Source organism: Micropterus salmoides, unplaced genomic scaffold (genome assembly GCF_014851395.1).
Source record: "Micropterus salmoides isolate LMB-PRFRI ecotype aquatic unplaced genomic scaffold, ASM1485139v1 Ms_hic_scaffold_1, whole genome shotgun sequence".
Classification (NCBI taxonomy): Eukaryota; Metazoa; Chordata; class Actinopteri; order Centrarchiformes; family Centrarchidae; genus Micropterus; species Micropterus salmoides.
In genome coordinates, this window is record NW_024040040.1 from 44,648,133 (window position 1) to 44,664,859 (window position 16,727).

The following is a 16,727-nucleotide window of genomic DNA, read 5'->3' on the forward strand; positions in this document are numbered from 1 at the left end:
GTGTTAAAGGGAACCGTTACCACTTAAATCCTTTTCTACATAGGGGGGGGTAAGGTCTGCAGAAAAGGACCCCACACACCTGGGACTTAAAGCCAGTGTCAACAAAACAAGGTAATAATAAAGCTATTTATTTACCAAATAAGAATGCCTATACAGTATATACAGTACATACGACAGTCTGATTACTACCAGGAAAATGCTTAGCAAAACAAAAGTAGATGGACTCCCGGACTGCATGGAAAGTGAACAATCATAACTGTATTCTGTAACACACGCAGTAATATAACGAGGGATTCCTGACCCCTCTGGGAAATTAAATATACACATTCCATTACCTATATAAAACAACAATAATCTGTACACAGTTGTATGTAAAATACGATTGCACAACCCAACAAGTCCCACAACATGTCTATATTTGAATTCAAGCAAGGCATTGCTGCTTAATTTTGATAAAAATAAAATAATGAAATCTGTATTTTGGCAACTCCCAATACCACTCGACAGACGTTTCATTCTCGCTGCGGAGGAGGAAAAGTTCTCCTGTGTCATTTTCCCTTGTTTACCAGTAAACACAGTAAAGTGGTTAATAAACCTGCTGATGTGATGATGCAAAACTATGAAAACTTGAAAAAGTCGGAAGACAAAAGGTATTTACACTGATGAACGAACACCGAGGTGCATGGCTTTCTTTACAGTGTGCGTTTAAAATGGTGTGTAGGTCGACGTGAAGGAGACTTCGTCACTTATTTAAAATTCAGTCTGTCCTCTGAAACCAAACCATGCAGGTCCTCTCGCTCTCTCCTTTCCAGCACTGTCACACTCGGCTGTCTCCTCTCCAGCAAAGTTCCACATGGAGGTCGACTTTACCTCCCCCCTGATGTCAAGAGATCACTCATGTTCTTCCTCCTCCTCCTGGAGCTCCTCGATGGCGTCCATCTGAGACCTGGAGGACACCTCGCTCATCTGGGCAGAGTCCTCGCCCTCCACCACCAGCTCATTGGACATGTCATTGTTTTTCTGCAGAGACGAGAAAGAAGAGGAAAAAACGCACAATCCTTCAAAAAGTCACTGAGAAAAGGAGCATCTAGCACTGCCAAAAGTTCCAGCCAAGGCCAATCTCACACTTTGATAAGGAACTGGAAGGCCACAATATAACTAGTAATCCAGTCCAACATGGCTGTGATTACAGTAAATTTCAAACTGGGAAATGACTGATGCGCATTGAGAGAGCAGATCGAGAAGGGTGTCGCTGCTCTTTCTGAAAAAGTGAACGTTGAAACATTTCCCAAATATGTACTCTGGTAGCTCTAGTGGGAACGTGAGTACATATTTAGATGAGATCAATGAGATATGTCCATTAGATCGCTACCGCTTAAAGTGGAATCAGGTAGTCTGGGTCTGTCCAAAGGTAAGAAAATCCTCCTACCAGCTCAGCAGTTATATCTCGTCAGATTTTGTACAAACTAAACAAAGAAGATATAACTTAACTCTTGAGCTTTGGCAGTGCTGGTAGGTGGCCTTGGGGTCAAAGTAGGGCTGAGCAATTGATCAAATTTCACAATTTTGGCTTCCAACAATAGTGAAAACATAATAAAACAATGTGTGATTATTGTGAGGCTCTCGATATGTCTTGAGTTATAAATCCAGCGAACCCCTTTCCTCTCCAGCTGTGGCTCCCGTCCTTCTCTAAAAGCACAAACTTCCTCTCAACCTGGCTGTGGCAGTTTAGTTGACCCGGGGTTATGACTGCTATCAGTCAAGATATAAGATAACCATTAGTCACCATTATTAGCTTAAGCCTACGGCATCTTACACTGCATAAATCAGCCTAGCGGGCAGTAGAAATTTCTACTCGTTATTTATATTTTTCTTACCCTTGTCATACAGCCTGGGTGCTTACTACTTCTGTTCTGGTTCAAATCACAGCAACTCCTGACAGCACACCAGGTTTGAATTTCAGCGTTTCGTAACAAAGAGTCAGCACGAGTAGTTCACCTGTGACCTGCACCACCGCGTGACCCCCTTCCCCAGCAAGCAGTCAACCTGGGCAAACACTGGGTTGCGGTCATCCTCTTGCGCTCTAAGATGCTGTTTAAAGTAAATAATGCTGGAAAACTATTTCTTATTTCGTTAGTTATTTCAATGTAGGACTTTTGGGGTAGTCAGAATCAGAAATACTTTATTGATCCCTGAGGGGAAATTCTTGTGTTACAGTTGCAGGAAACAAAGAAAAAATATACAAAATTGAATACTAAAATAAATATCAAATATAAAAAAGGATTGGATATGTACAGTAATTTTACGGTATTAACAGAAGTGTAATGATAAACAGTAATGAATAAATAGTAATAACAACAACAACGATTACTGGTAGTGTTGAGGTGGAATGGATTCAAACATTTAAAAACTACAGTACTGGGATAGAGTAAACCAGAGTATATTGCACATTTTGTCAAGTATTGCACTACAAGGTTGACTTTAGAGTCAGACAGTCTGAAACATTTTATCACCACAGGCAGAAATTACTTCCTGTGGCGCTCTGTGGCACATTTTGGAGGGATGAGTCTTGCACTGAAAGTACTCCTTTGTTTGATTAGCACGTCACGGAGTGGGTGGGAGACACTGTCCAAGATGACACGTAGATTGGACAGCATCCCGCTCTCTGACACCATAATGCATGGCGTAATGTATATTTGTATTTTTAATGAAGCATTCCATTTTAAAAGTTAATAAATGCACATTTCCTAAATCAATGAGTAATCATGTTAAATAATCATAATCTCATTACTGACCACAATAAAAAGTGATTATGATTTTTATCAAAATTCAAAAAGACATGCTGGCAGGCTGGACTTTGTGCTAAGCCGGCTGCAGCTTCATAATGGACACTGGACAGATATGAAAGTGGTATCGATCTAACTCTAATCAAGAACGCACATTTCCCAAAATGTTGACTATTCCTTTTAAAGTAAGAAACAGACAAAGTCTAGCAAGCTGGAAACATCTGCCAGCTACGCCATTGTTTCTTCGATAAATGATTGTGAAGATTGTGTCGCTTTGAGACTGATTTCTTAGAATACTGTTCTTTAATATAACCCTGTATATTCTAGACTCCATCAAGCTGCATAGACTAACAGCTGTTCTAAGTGAAAGGTCTTCTGAATGAAATGTCTTTTGTGGCTTGTGTTTATTATAAATTAGTTTCAGTTAACATCCCTATTCAAGCTGAAAAGAGTGGCCCTAATGAGCGAAGTGACACACCTGGTTTAAAATGGCTGCTGATGGGTGGGATATTCAGAAAGGAGGGAATAAGGTGTGTACAATGTAAATGTTTGCAGTGACCAAAATCCTGAGGCCTGTAATATGAAGCAAGGTAACTGGCGTCTCCAGGTATATTCAGGAGTAACTTTGTGATGACGGGTGAAACTTCCCAAAGAACCCGTTCTACTAAAAAGGTAAAAAGATATGCAGTCATGGAAATTGATGTTGCTTCCCTAAACTGCTCTGAGCAGGTTATCGTCATGGTTAATTCAATATTACCTTACATATATGAATAGACTATTTTAAGTGTAGGCTACACACCCCATCGGTCATTCTTAACACAACATCATCACATTCATGCAGGTAGCACTACCGCCTCTGTGCTTTAGGGAGTAGAGCTTAATTCTTTAACAGGTCAATTTCGAAGTAGCTCATGTGTATAATGGAATTACCCGAATTGTTTTTACATATTTAGATAAACTAGTTTGTGTCCAAACAATATGTAGCCAGAGGAGGGGTGCAATAATAAGAGATAAAAGTGGTACATTTGCAAGAACAAAACTCAGAAATTCCCTGAGAAATGTACAAGAAAAAAAAAACAATTCAAACCACTCTGTTTTCTACTGAATAGGCCCAATGTCTGTTACTGTCATGCATTTATGACTAATGTCAGAGAATATTCAAGTTTTTTTTACTTTACTTTTACTTAATTTGGGATTTCTTTCTCTTATATTTACCACTTTAATCTCACTTTTACCTCGGCTCATTACCCCTCTCTCCATATCACAGATAAAAGAAGAGTCATGCAACAAGAACACTGTAGAGTTACGAATTTACTCTGTCAGCAGGGCCACAACGGTGTTACGAGTTGACCATTAATGTTTCTTTACACTCCTTATTTCCTTTGATAACCCCCAAATTTAAATCTGAGTAGGTTAAACTTCCTTTGTAGTGGAGGGTACGTAAGTGTCAGGTAAGTGTCCTCACCTGTTGTCGATAAACATAGCAGGCTGCTATGGCAACCATTGTCGACTCCCCTACGAAACCGGCCAGGAGGGATCCAACCCCAAGTGTGGCCCCGTGAACCCTGAAATACAAAAAGGATTGTGTGAAGTTTTCAGTCGCTGCTGCTGCCTTTTGTCCAGAATGATTTTACAGTTTTAGTGTTGAAGTGAAGCCTCCTCCTTTCAGGAATAAAAAAGAAGAACATACATTTTACCAGAAGGACACACAATACTGTATGACATAACACAGTAAGCCTGAGTCACAGTGCTGACCTTTGTGACCCTGACAGTGTTCTCTGAAGTGTTGACTTACCCCATATAAGGCAGCACAACTAGACTGGTGATGAGGACAATGATGCGGAGAACCGAGCTGGGGGCCAGCACAAAGGTCTTTTTCAGGGTCATGAGCCATCCAGTCAAATGAGCCCGAACAGTCACTGCAAACACACAAAGTGGAAACATCACCCCACTGGTCCAAGCTACGCCCTGGTTAAAGCTATAGCAGGAAGGAAAAAAATCAAGCGGGACACTGATGCTGAAAAACATCTAATCAAGTGTCTTACCTGGCACAGGAAAAAAGGAGAAAATTCTGAGCGGGATCACACACAGCTCAGCGAAAGCATAATCCACTCCAATGACATCAACCAGGATCTTCTCCGATACATGAGGACTCCAAAACACCACAAAGCAAAGCTGGACACAAAATGAACAAAAGCAAATTAATTTTTGCGTTCGCTGCACCACAATAGAGTCGCTCCAGCATGCCTCATTAGATTACATTAGTTCATTAACTCAAGGGGTTTCGGCTTGAATGTGGGCCTTTGAAATTCACATAAAACAAGCGAGCCAGCAAACACGACGGACAATGTTATTGTTTCTAAAAGCAGTTGCAGAGGCACGTGCATCACGACCAAAGCCTCTCAAAGCTATTAGCATGATAGCGAGTGCTAAACAGAGGTACAAACGCGTCTGATCTGAACATGAATACTACATCAGTTTGTTCAAAACGAGAAAGATAGTTTGTCTGCACTTATTTTACATCTTTTTCTGGTTCTGCTTTGACCCACCACACTGCTAACTCAGTCACCCCACTCACACTGTGAGCAAAACATCTGTGTTTGTGATGCCTGGCCCTTGGCACTTTTTCAGTTTTAAACAATGGACAATGGTGAAGCATCAGTCCTGATGTCCAGCCCCTCCTGTGTTTGTTGATTTGTGTAAAGACCTGCAAATCTACCTGTACCCCGAGAAGCTGTCTTGCCAGACCTCCCAATCCCAATGCCTACCTCTTCTCTACACGCGTTTCCAGAACATTCCTGTCATTTAACGCCAACGCAAATCTCGCCTCTAGGCAAAAAGGCAACATAATGTTAACATCCCAGCAGTCCTCACTCACTTGTACTACCTCCTTTTCACATGGTCCGTGGAACTGCCAGTCTGCTGTCAATTAAGCTTATTTCATCTGCTCACATCGTTTTCCGAACAGTGCTATGCTGATGATACCCCGCTCTGTCGGTCTTTCCTGCCAGACGACCCTACTGTCTCAGCGCAGATCTCAGTCAATAAGCTCTCATTGACTAAGTTGGTGATTCCAGCATGTCCTTCTGTTCAGCACAACATTAGTATTCAGTTCAGCTACACCTTGCTCTTACCAACAAAGTCTGCAAGAAATCTGGGGAATATGATTGATGGCCAACTCACTTTAACTGAGTATGTCGCTTGGCACTATGTAACATCAGAAAAACCGGGTCCTTTCTGACTGGGGATGACACTTAACTCCTTTTACAGGCACTGGTCATCAGTCCTCCAGGGCTACCGTTCCCTCTGAGATGGACTGGTGCTTATGTTAATCCAGTCACCAAAAACTTTTTATGCCTTTAAAAGTCACATGAAGACCTACTTACTCAAATGTGCCGTTATCTCTCTCTCTCTCTCTCCATCCATCTCTCTTGCTCTAAAATGTGTCTCTTCTTGTGTCTGCAAGTGTTGTGGCACTTATTCTCCTTGATTAACTGTGGATTGGGGATTGTATCTTATTTCCAACAATAGCGTTGGCTAAATGAATAAGTGTAAAATTATTTTATGCTGCTGACATTTTAAATTTCATGGTGAGAGAAAGTACGGGCGGGAGAAAAGATGACACACAGCACAAGACGAAACCTCTACAATAAAAATTTTGAGTACACTGAAACTAAAATGTTCTGTAAACATTACACTGTCTCACTCTTCTTCAACAATTACATATTAAATAGGAAATGATCAATTGCGCAAAAGCCTTTCATGTGGTTTTGCGTTTTTTGATCCCGTCAACCAAAATATAGGAATAGATTACTTGCAGCTGATGATTTCATTTGGTAACACCTTACCATCTATCATTATTTTAGCTAGATGGAGGCCCACAATAACTCATTTGTGTGGCTCAAACCAAACCGCTGTCTCACCTGACTCAGCTGTGGTGTCTCTAAACAAGGTGACACTCCACACTCACTGTCTGTTTTCTTAAGTTATTTGTTACAGACCATTACTCAGTTCCTTTCTCAAATACAAGTCCATCTACCTCCTCTGCTGTTTTTCATTCTGTTGTCTTTCCTTCATCTGTAACCAGAACAAGGCCTGACATGAGGGCTGCTAGCTTATGTAACACCAACACAAGGCATACCTATCTTCCTGTTGTGCTGTGCTGAGCACACACACCCACATACATGTTTACAGCTCTGGGATTCCACATCTGGTGTGCTATTCTCCTCCTCCTCCTCCTCCTCCTCCTCCTCCTCCTCCTCCTTAAAAAACCCAACCTTCGCCACAAATGTCCCGCTTGTCTGCTAAGCCAACTAACAGGGGCAAACGCTAATATTTACTTACAGAAATCCGCTTTGCATCGTAGTGTTAACGTTGAAGGCAAATATGATCTGAGAGACTGGACCATAAAGTGTTCTTGCAGATCCACTGGCATAATTATCCAAACATGTAAAACAAAAGCACTCAGCAGCAGCACACACAAAGTAACTGCAGCACTCATTACTTACTAGAAAAGTACACCTGCGAGGGGCTTTTGGAATGCGTTAACTGATACGTTTTATGTGAATGTCTGTTTTATTAAGCTCTTAAGACTTGAGAGTGCTGGGCAGTGGGGGACACAAAAACCTCTTCACAAATTCCATCCTAATGTGTCTCCTTCTCTGTGCAACCTGAAACCGCCTCAGGACGGCAAAGGAAAGGTTCAGCACTCCCGCAGCTAAGTTGTGAACCCCCATCCCTTTGAACATTAATATACAACTGTACCACCAATTAACTGTCGATTGACAGTTGACAGCAGTGACTTTGGCAAGCTTTGCAAAAATTATGTCAAACATGTTTCACTGGACTGGTTATGTCAGTCATACAGCTGTACCCAGACTGACACACGCTATCTTCTAATCTGTGAAACAGCAGAAATAGAAAAATGTAAACAAAGTCTAGGTGTGTTGTGTTTTGGGGAAGACATCCTGCATGTTGGTGGTGCATCTTCAACTTCTTAATCTTTTGTTGCACGGATTCGAATATCATCAGTATGTGCAGAAAAAGACTTACAACCTCCCTGAATATTTTTATAATTTCAATCAACCTCCTAAGGGCTGCAATTTTTTAATACATTGTGTTGGCAATAAAAAAAAAAAAAAAAAATCAATATATGGTAAAAAATGCCTCTGAAAGCTTCGCAGAGCCAAAGAAGTCTTCAAATTTTGCCTGACCAACAGTTCAAAGACCCAAAGCAATCAAAGTTTTCATTTATAATGAAATAACAAAGAAAAGCTGTGCATCCTTACATTTAAGAAGCTAGAGAAGTTTTTAGCAGTTTTAACAAATGACTAAAATGATCAATCGATTATCAAAATTGTTGCAGATTATTCTGTAGGGATTAATTAATTAACGCCATATTCTGAGAACATAACCAGTAAAATTATGTGACTAAAATCTCATCTTACCGTGAGTGACAGAGCCAGACAGGCAAATATAAACTTTTTAATGTGTGTCTTGGTGACAGGGGTGCCCGCGTTCATCTTGTTGCTGGGATTGTTCTGTTGGTTAAGAGAAGTATTAGCGGCGTAAGCAAACCAATCTGGAATAAACGGTTATCAATGCAGCAAACACTAGTAGGGGGGAGTCTGAATTACCTTGTCAAAGGCAGGGTATACTGCTCTCAGTTCGGTTAACCAACCGTAGGGCATGTGTCCCACAGGGTATGTGGCTGTGAGGACAGCCACGGCCTGGAATGACAAAGACACGGCAGCCATAAGTCATCAGCGCGCCACCACTTTAAAGCTGAAAATGCCACACGCAGCACACACATCTAAATTAATGACAGGTGTCTAACAATAGCTGACATGAAAGCAACATGTCTATCTCACTTTCCCAGCGGCGCGCAGCTTTTCACAAGTTTATGACTGGACAGCAGCCTTGAGCTTGTTATTGTGTACCGAACAACAACGGGCAGTGTCAGGCTTTAACGCAGGAACAGTAGCGCCATGTGGGAATGTTTTCACTCAGTGTAATCATGCCCTGAGTTCCACATGGACATGGTGAATCACCCAAACCACTGGCAGCCAGTGTTGTCAATGATTTCCAGTTCATTCTGGTAAACAGCTTTGTATTGTCTCTAGTAGTTAGGGTCTCTGTAAACCAGAAAGCTCCAGAGGGCGGTTGTTAGCATCTGGCATTTCATCTGCAATGACTTAAGGGAAAAATTTGTCCTCTGGGATCACAGAGCTGTAAAGCCCCTCTTACAGTACGATAGTCTATAATTATACTAGAGCTACTATTAAGTACTTTCTGGCAACTTTATTAATAACATCCAGATTCTATGTAAAATGTGTGGTGAATTTAATTCCTGATCCACCCACCTCTGTAGCGTCAGAGGTCCCCTTGAGGTCGCGAGACACAAAGAGGTTGACGATGGGTCGGCTGATGCGCTGAGTAGCCAGGATGAGGGCCAGGGGCCACCAGAAGCTCAGCATCTTTTTGATAGTGGCATCGCCCTGCAGGGATCAAGACATATCCAATAAATCACTCATGTTTTAGGAAAGACAAAGCTTCAGTCTTTATTTTATTACTGCAAAATTCAACTCCATTTGCCCTTTGGTTTAGGTGGCTCAGCAGGATAGCATCGTGTGTAAGGTGGAGGTCCACACACCTTGTTTATTTCTGTTTTCACTCACAACAGTTTTACAGTAAAAAGGCAGCACTTACCCCCACATCAAGTCCACTGGAGTCTGGGATGTTGTCATGAATATTACAGTAGTAACCCAGACCGACGATGCTGAAACGGACCAAGGCACCCATATACAGGGAAAGGATCGGGATGAGTAAAGGCTCCACGCATTCTAGGTTACTATGGAGGAGAATGGCCACGAACACAATCTGCAGGAAAGAACAGCGACAATAAAAAAAAAAACACGACAAAAATCACAGACTACAAATGAAATAAAGGACTAGATCCGGTTACCTGGGCCACAACATCAGATATTGAGGCTGAGCCTACGATGACGCTGTACTTGTGCTTGAGAAGTATCCCTGCATGAATCCACGCCTTCAAAAACACAACAATGGACAGGTGTTAAAAACAAAAGCTCTATTTCTGGCCATTTTAACAGGCAAGATTGGATGACAGTAAAGTATCAAGGGTATTGTTTAAAAATGTGATACCAGTACCAATACCCTTAAAGTTCGATACCCGTCATGTGAATGTAAGCATTCAGTTGTGTAAAATGCCACCACTCTACCCCATCAAATGATTTTTATAGGACTACATTTTGAAAGTATTTAAGTAGAAGTTTAAGTATTTATTGCATAAAAAACAAATGTATTGGGGCAGTGTAATTTTAACTGAACAGGGAGCAGCTGTCCACCCTGAATTTTTCTCCATGTGTCACGAGATGCTTTATGTCCCCTCGTATTCCCAGTTTTTACAGAAATAATCTTGCTGTTTTTCCATGCATTTATTTTTATCATACGCCACATGCGTGTAGTATAGCCATATTTTTTTATGTTTTGGTGGCATCTCGGCACGCTGAAATTGCCAACTGCGTCAAACACATTGCGCTCAATTTCACACCACAGACTGCATGGATTGTAGTTGCTGCGGTACTGGGCCAATCACAAGTCGCATTAAAATCGAAGAACACTTGCAGTGATTGGCTGCATAATAATAAGTCATTTTTTTCAGATCTGGTTACAAAAAAAAAGGAAAAAAAAGATTCAGGATGCAGGACTTTCCCCATTAAACTGGGGAAGTTTTGATACTACTTGATTGTTTCAGTCAATACCTTAAAAAGGTATCGAGTGCCAATACCCAGCCTTAGAGGACAACCATACATTAAATGGAAGTGAGCCAGACGTTAAAGCGCCATCACTTGAAGCCAACAAGGACAGAAGATTAAAAACCAGCTATTTCCAGGTCAGGTCTGTTTAAATCCATGCCTGCATGATAAAATGTCTGACTTCTCATGTAGAATAATCCTGCTATAGTGTACACTCACCATTGCATCCAACAAAGGGAATGCAGCCAGGTATAAGAAAGCCTTTCTGGTCTTGCGCCCCACAGAATCATCCACATGGTGGAGCTTATTAATGATGTAGTATCCTAAATCTGTGTAAGCTAGAGAGGAAAAAGAGAGCACAGTTGAGTAGACGTGAAAGAGAACATTTCCACTCTATTTCCATCGTTTTGAGCAGCAAGGGTTGTGATTTTCCCCCTATAAAGAAAGCTGTCAGAAGGTGCTACAGAAATGAAACTTTAGGTCTGCCACAAATACTAAAACTTCACTTTTACAGGATGCGGTTTAAGCACAGCATGTCATCGCGTGTGCACAAACAACCCTTAAACACACACCTATCAAGATATGAAGGACAAACGCGATGACCCCGGCGGTCAGCATGCAGAACACAGCCTTCCTCCGGTCCCTCCTGCTGTTGACAAACACCAAGCCCACATTCTTGAAGTCGCTCATGGGCCCGGTGAAGAACTTCATCAGGGAGTAGGCCAGACCATAGCTGGCCAGCATTTCAATTGCATCCTCTTTGACGGTGGCTATGCCCCTGTTGAGCGCCTGGAAAAGATATTACAGGAGAGTGAGAGGTGTCAGGGGAATGAGACAGCACATGAGGGTAAGAGGGGAGGGGGGGGTTGGGCAGCTGACCAGCCCACATGACCATGACTTAGCCTAACTTCATCTCTGACCAGATGGAAAGTGCTACTCCACCACAGCACTACATTAAAAAAAAGTGAATACCTGCATGATTTACAGACACAATAAAAAGATAGACCTTGGTCTTGTGCAAAGCAGTGCATACCATTTTAATGTCTGGACAGGGAACACCCACAACACTTTATCCCAGAAATATTTCCATTCAGTTTCAGAACTACAACAGCTGCCTTTTCTCTTTTTTTGCAGGACCGTGTGTGCTATTTATACCAGCTAACAGAGCCATTACATAAGCTTAATCCTAACATCTCCAAGCTTCAGTGTGTTTTTACCCTCACATGCCGTCTGCCCGTGGTCTCTTGGGAGAGGGCAACCACCAGATCAGTCATATCGCTGAGAAAGGACAGGAAATGTCCACGCAGGAAAATATGCCAATTTAAAGAATTTTTTTTTTAAAGCCGGCTCCATAACCTGCTTTAATCTACAACCCGGCCTTGATTCAGATTTAGTTATCATCTTATCAGTAACGTTAGACAAACAGAATCATAGACAGGCTGGGTAATAAATAACGCTGAAACCCGCATGAGCTCAACGCTTCTGGGGACTAAAATATCTCCTCTGAATAAACAAGGGCCTTTCTCTGCTGCGAAGAGTCCACTCCTCTTCCTAAATAATGTATATTAAACCTAATGGAGATCCTCAGTCTCCTTTCAGCCTGCCAGCTAAGCTAGCTCTAGCTGCAACACAAGACATGATCCGTCTTTGACAAAACACGGTCGACATGTTCAGTGTCAGCGTGGAGAAACGGTGTTTTCTGGAGCTCAGACATTGATGCTCGGCGGCTGCAGCGTCTGGCAACATAAATCTCACACAGGCGGAATAAACAAAACGTTAGAGCGGTTAGCCGCGGCTAGCAGAGGCAAGGCTGCAGTCTTGAGCGTTTTTTCACCTAACGTTACAAAACAACGCACCCAGCAAGCAAAAACAGAAACGTTACCTGTTCCCCGAGGTCGATGGCAACATTGGTGATCGCCAAAGGCACCAGAAAGCGGATGAGAGGCCAGTAAGGACTGAGAGATGGAAATTCCACCATAGTACAAGCCGGGATGACAGAGCGAGGGGCATCTGCCTCGAGCTTGATTGATTAAAAAGAAAATTATCGGCTAGAAGGCGGTGAAAGCACCTGTATTTCTAGCGAGAGTGTGAGGTTAAGGGGCAGCGGCAGGAGCAGGGGCGCTCCTGTAGCGGCAGCGCTTCACAAAGCTTCGGTGCGGCTGAGCTGAGGCGAAGGTCAACGGAAATTTCAGACCGGCGCATCTTCCTCGCAAGTCATCATCAAGGGGGTGGGGGGAGACGCGAGGTGATATCAAACAGCGCCGAATTTGAGCGAGGAAGCGTTCCCCACGTTATGCCGGTGTAGGTTTACACAAAGTAACGCAACAATCCGAAACGGGTTGGATTCGGGGGTTTTTTTTTTTACCAGCGCCGCATTCGACTGCGCCTGTGCTGCGCAAGTCCGGTTAGTTGTCGACCCTCCCCGATGCTGGAACCAACTGCTGCCCGCACGTGGGCCAGGCATCCCGGCCGTGACATCATCAGCTAGTCGGTCGAAACCTGGCTTTTATTATCTCTCTCTCACACGCGCAGGACTGCATGATATGTGTTTACATTACACAAAAGTATTGTTCTGATTGGTCTTCAGCAGGCATGCCATGCGGAATAAACACACGCACATTTATCATTTTTGTATCTAATTTATGTAAAATGTAGCTGGAGTCTGGTACAAAGAATTGAATAAAACAGTGGGCAGCTTTGTTTACATGGGGACACACCCTAATATACTTAATTTTTGCACATGTATGTAAACGCAGGAAAGTAGTTTGGTGCCATACAAGTGTTTTATATTTACATTGTGGCATACATCTGAGGACATAAATTAGTCTACATATAGGATAAACAGATAACCCCTGATATGCCACTAAATAAAGAAACACTGACCCCTTGTGGACAAAGTAAAATTGGTTACAAGATATAACTACTTAACTACTATTTATTTTACTGATTTTTACTGATGTAAAACTGTACTTAACACATCACATTTGACATTTTTCAGCTCTGTCAGACAAATTCATGATAAATTGATAAATTGACAGCGTGGCAAATTTTACACATCTGCATCACAAACTCTGGGCTAAAAAGTATCCGTGAGTGGGTGTGTATCTACTTGAATATGCTGGACTGTTTAGAACATGTGATTCCTCATGAAATATTGACTGTATTGCGGAATCAATCAAAGTATAAAATGTGTGTGATCACCGGGTACACAAGAAGGACACACCCTGTAATGTGTTGTTATTTTTCCTTAATATCTTGTACCATATATGGGGATAGCCTGTGTGAGCTGATACATACAACTGCGGTTGTTAATGTAACATGTGTGATATCAAGTGTTTACATTAAAGGAGTGGTTGTGCCAATAGAGTCTAATTTGATTGTAATCAATTAAAAATTCATCCTGGTTTAGCCTTTAGTCAACCAGGAAGTCTACAAACTCTCCCTTACAAAGACAAACATACTATAAATAATTATTGAGTTACTTATTAACTGGTGCTCAAAGGACCAATAAAATGCAGTTTCACTGGTCAGACATATCTAATTGTGGAAAACATAAAGTGCAAATTTCATATATCCTTTGCAACCTTTGTTTAAGCATAAACATTAATGCTTGTCCTCAGAAACTGTAGTTTGACCATTTATTTTTGTTAAATTGCTTGTTTTATTTAGCTATTAATGTCACACATTGTCATTCTACAACATATCTTCGTTCCCTTTCACACTCACACACAGATATGCTAATATGGTCCGTGTACAGTTCACATGAAATGGAAACATACCAGGGCTGTGATTTACTGTAAGTTTACAACCTGAGTAATGTTCAGTTAAAAGCTGTTTGTGCCTCTGCCTGGTGCCTGAGGGAGGTTGACACAGCCTTTTACTGGCAGACATGCCTCTCTTTCATAGCTTAAACTGCAGTCAGATGTTTACTGAAGAGCCCCTACCAGCGAGTACACTTTGCAAGGGTAATCCTAAAGCTATAATGTCATTCTTTCATGTCAGGGTTGTTTCATTACATCTACTGCTAAATGCACACAGGGTTTTCTTTTGTACTTTTACAAGCAGGTTTTTCAAGTCAAGAAGTGTGTTTAGTGCAGCATGTATCTAACTAACCTTAGACCTTAAAGTAGTTAATATATATCTGTATGTATAAGAGTAAAGAATGTGTTCAGTAAAACATTTACATTTATTCATTTAGCTAACGCTTTTATCCAAAGCAACTTACGATTGCTATACATGTCAGAGATCGCACGCTTCTGGAGCAACTTTGGGTTAAGTGTCTTGCTCAGGGACACATTGGTGGATGTGGCAAAGTGAGGGATTGAACCCGGGTCTCTCATACCAAAGGCATGTAATAATTTCATGTAGTTCAGCAGAGTGTTGTTCATTCCTGCAGTTGCGGTTGGAGGTGGCAACTTTGGATAAGATCACTGGTATTGGCTTGAACATGTTCATTTTGGTATTCATTTTCCATGGCTTGGAAAACTGTTTTCACAAGTTTCCCAGATTATTAAACCCTCCTGCAATATTTATATAGTTTATTATATAATGTGGTTTGGTCATATTGGGGAAGGAAACAATTTTGGGGGGGTTCACATTAGCAGAGGAGTTTTCCAGATGTCACAATATTATCACACTAATCTAAACACCTATTTGCTTTAATTTCACATTCATTGTAATTGGGATGTGTGTGTGACAGTGCTCTAACTTCAGTAAGTCTATGAATTGTCAAGAAAATCATTTCTTTGAGAAAACTGAAGAATTTTAAAATACCTTAAAACAGTGATTAAAATTAAACTTAAAATGTTGCTTAACTCATCTCACACAGAGGAACAAAGGAAACAGAGCAATACTGCTGTGATGTAATATAAATAAGATTTATATTTATCTCCCTGTTAATGAAATGAAATGCAGGTTTTCAGGTGAAACAACACACCCTCTGGTGGCCATGTAGGAGCCAACAGCTCCTAGCAAAAAATACCTGGGAATGATTTAGATCCTATCCTCAGACCTGGGTAATTTTACTCTCTTGCTTACACATTGCATTGATTCATAAACTTATGTTAGCCTATGTGCACTGTGCATCTATAAAGTGAACACAAAATAAACAAAGATATATAGAAAAATAAATATAGGTATAGATTGTAGATTGTGTTAATTGTTATTATTACCACTATCTACTACTACTACTACATATCACACATCTGTCACATCCTGTACATAATATTTTTTATATTTCTGTATGTATTATTTTTATCATTATTAATTATTATTAATTATTATTATTATTATTATTATTATTATTATCTGTAGGCAGATACTGAATATTAAAGGGTTGGGATCCAAACATGATCAAGACCTCCATACTTCTGATTAAGCTCTTTGACTTTGAAGAGAGAAATGTTAACTTTATACAGAGTCTCTGTCCTTTGGGCCACTGGGCCTGTGCCCAGTAGGCCTATTGAGTAATCCATCTATGGTTCAGCCTAGAAAATTATAAACAACCAAACCTGGTCACATAACTGTCACACTCCATTTACCCACACAGCTACATCTCGCCTACAACAAGCAAACACAAAAAGCATTCACACACGTCACACTCATGTTTGTCCTGAAACACTTTTGGTTACTTACAGAAATAAACCCCAGAAAGAATTGATTAAATCTGAAGACACTCTAGACAACGGTGATTTGCCCCACAACACAGATTTCATGCTCAAAAAGAAACACATACTTTATCTTCTGTATAAAATATCACAAATTAAACACACCACCACTAATGCACGCCTCCTTCAGTGAGTTAGTGAAAGTGTGGTTTCTCTGTCACATCACCAGTTTTTCTCAACCACTGATATTTATGCTGCTGACGACTATTGGAGCACAATCTTAAGCAGCATTCACTACACTGGATCCCAATGGGTCTAAAAATTTAACCCCTGACCTTTCAGAGTCTTATTATTGTCGTTTCAGGTTTTCTGTCTGACTTAAAGAGTAAATTAACACCAGGCTGACCAGCAGTGTTTCACTGCCCTTTCTGGTAAAGTTTCAAACGTGTTTCACCTCTGACCACACCGAGCAGTGATGTCATGGGGTCCTGGAGTACACGTCTACATCACAGCAGCAAGCTGACAAGGTTTAGCAAAAACAGGGGCTATTAAGTTGT

At 41.2% G+C, this 16,727-nt stretch overlaps 1 protein-coding gene across 1 annotated transcript; it reads right to left on the reverse strand.

Annotated features, from left to right (window-relative positions):
* Positions 1-107: 107 nt before the first annotated feature.
* On the reverse strand, positions 108-13,007 carry ankha (ANKH inorganic pyrophosphate transport regulator a). Its single transcript, XM_038730359.1, has 12 exons — positions 12,447-13,007; positions 11,137-11,353; positions 10,784-10,902; positions 9,751-9,834; positions 9,495-9,665; positions 9,149-9,283; positions 8,423-8,515; positions 8,234-8,326; positions 4,832-4,961; positions 4,582-4,705; positions 4,252-4,351; positions 108-1,020 (listed from the first exon to the last, which is right to left on the reverse strand). The coding sequence occupies exons 1-12, from the start codon at positions 12,540-12,542 to the stop codon at positions 892-894; spliced, it is 1,491 nt and encodes a 496-aa protein (XP_038586287.1). The 5' UTR covers positions 12,543-13,007; the 3' UTR covers positions 108-891.
* Between the last annotated feature and the right edge of the window lie 3,720 nt (positions 13,008-16,727).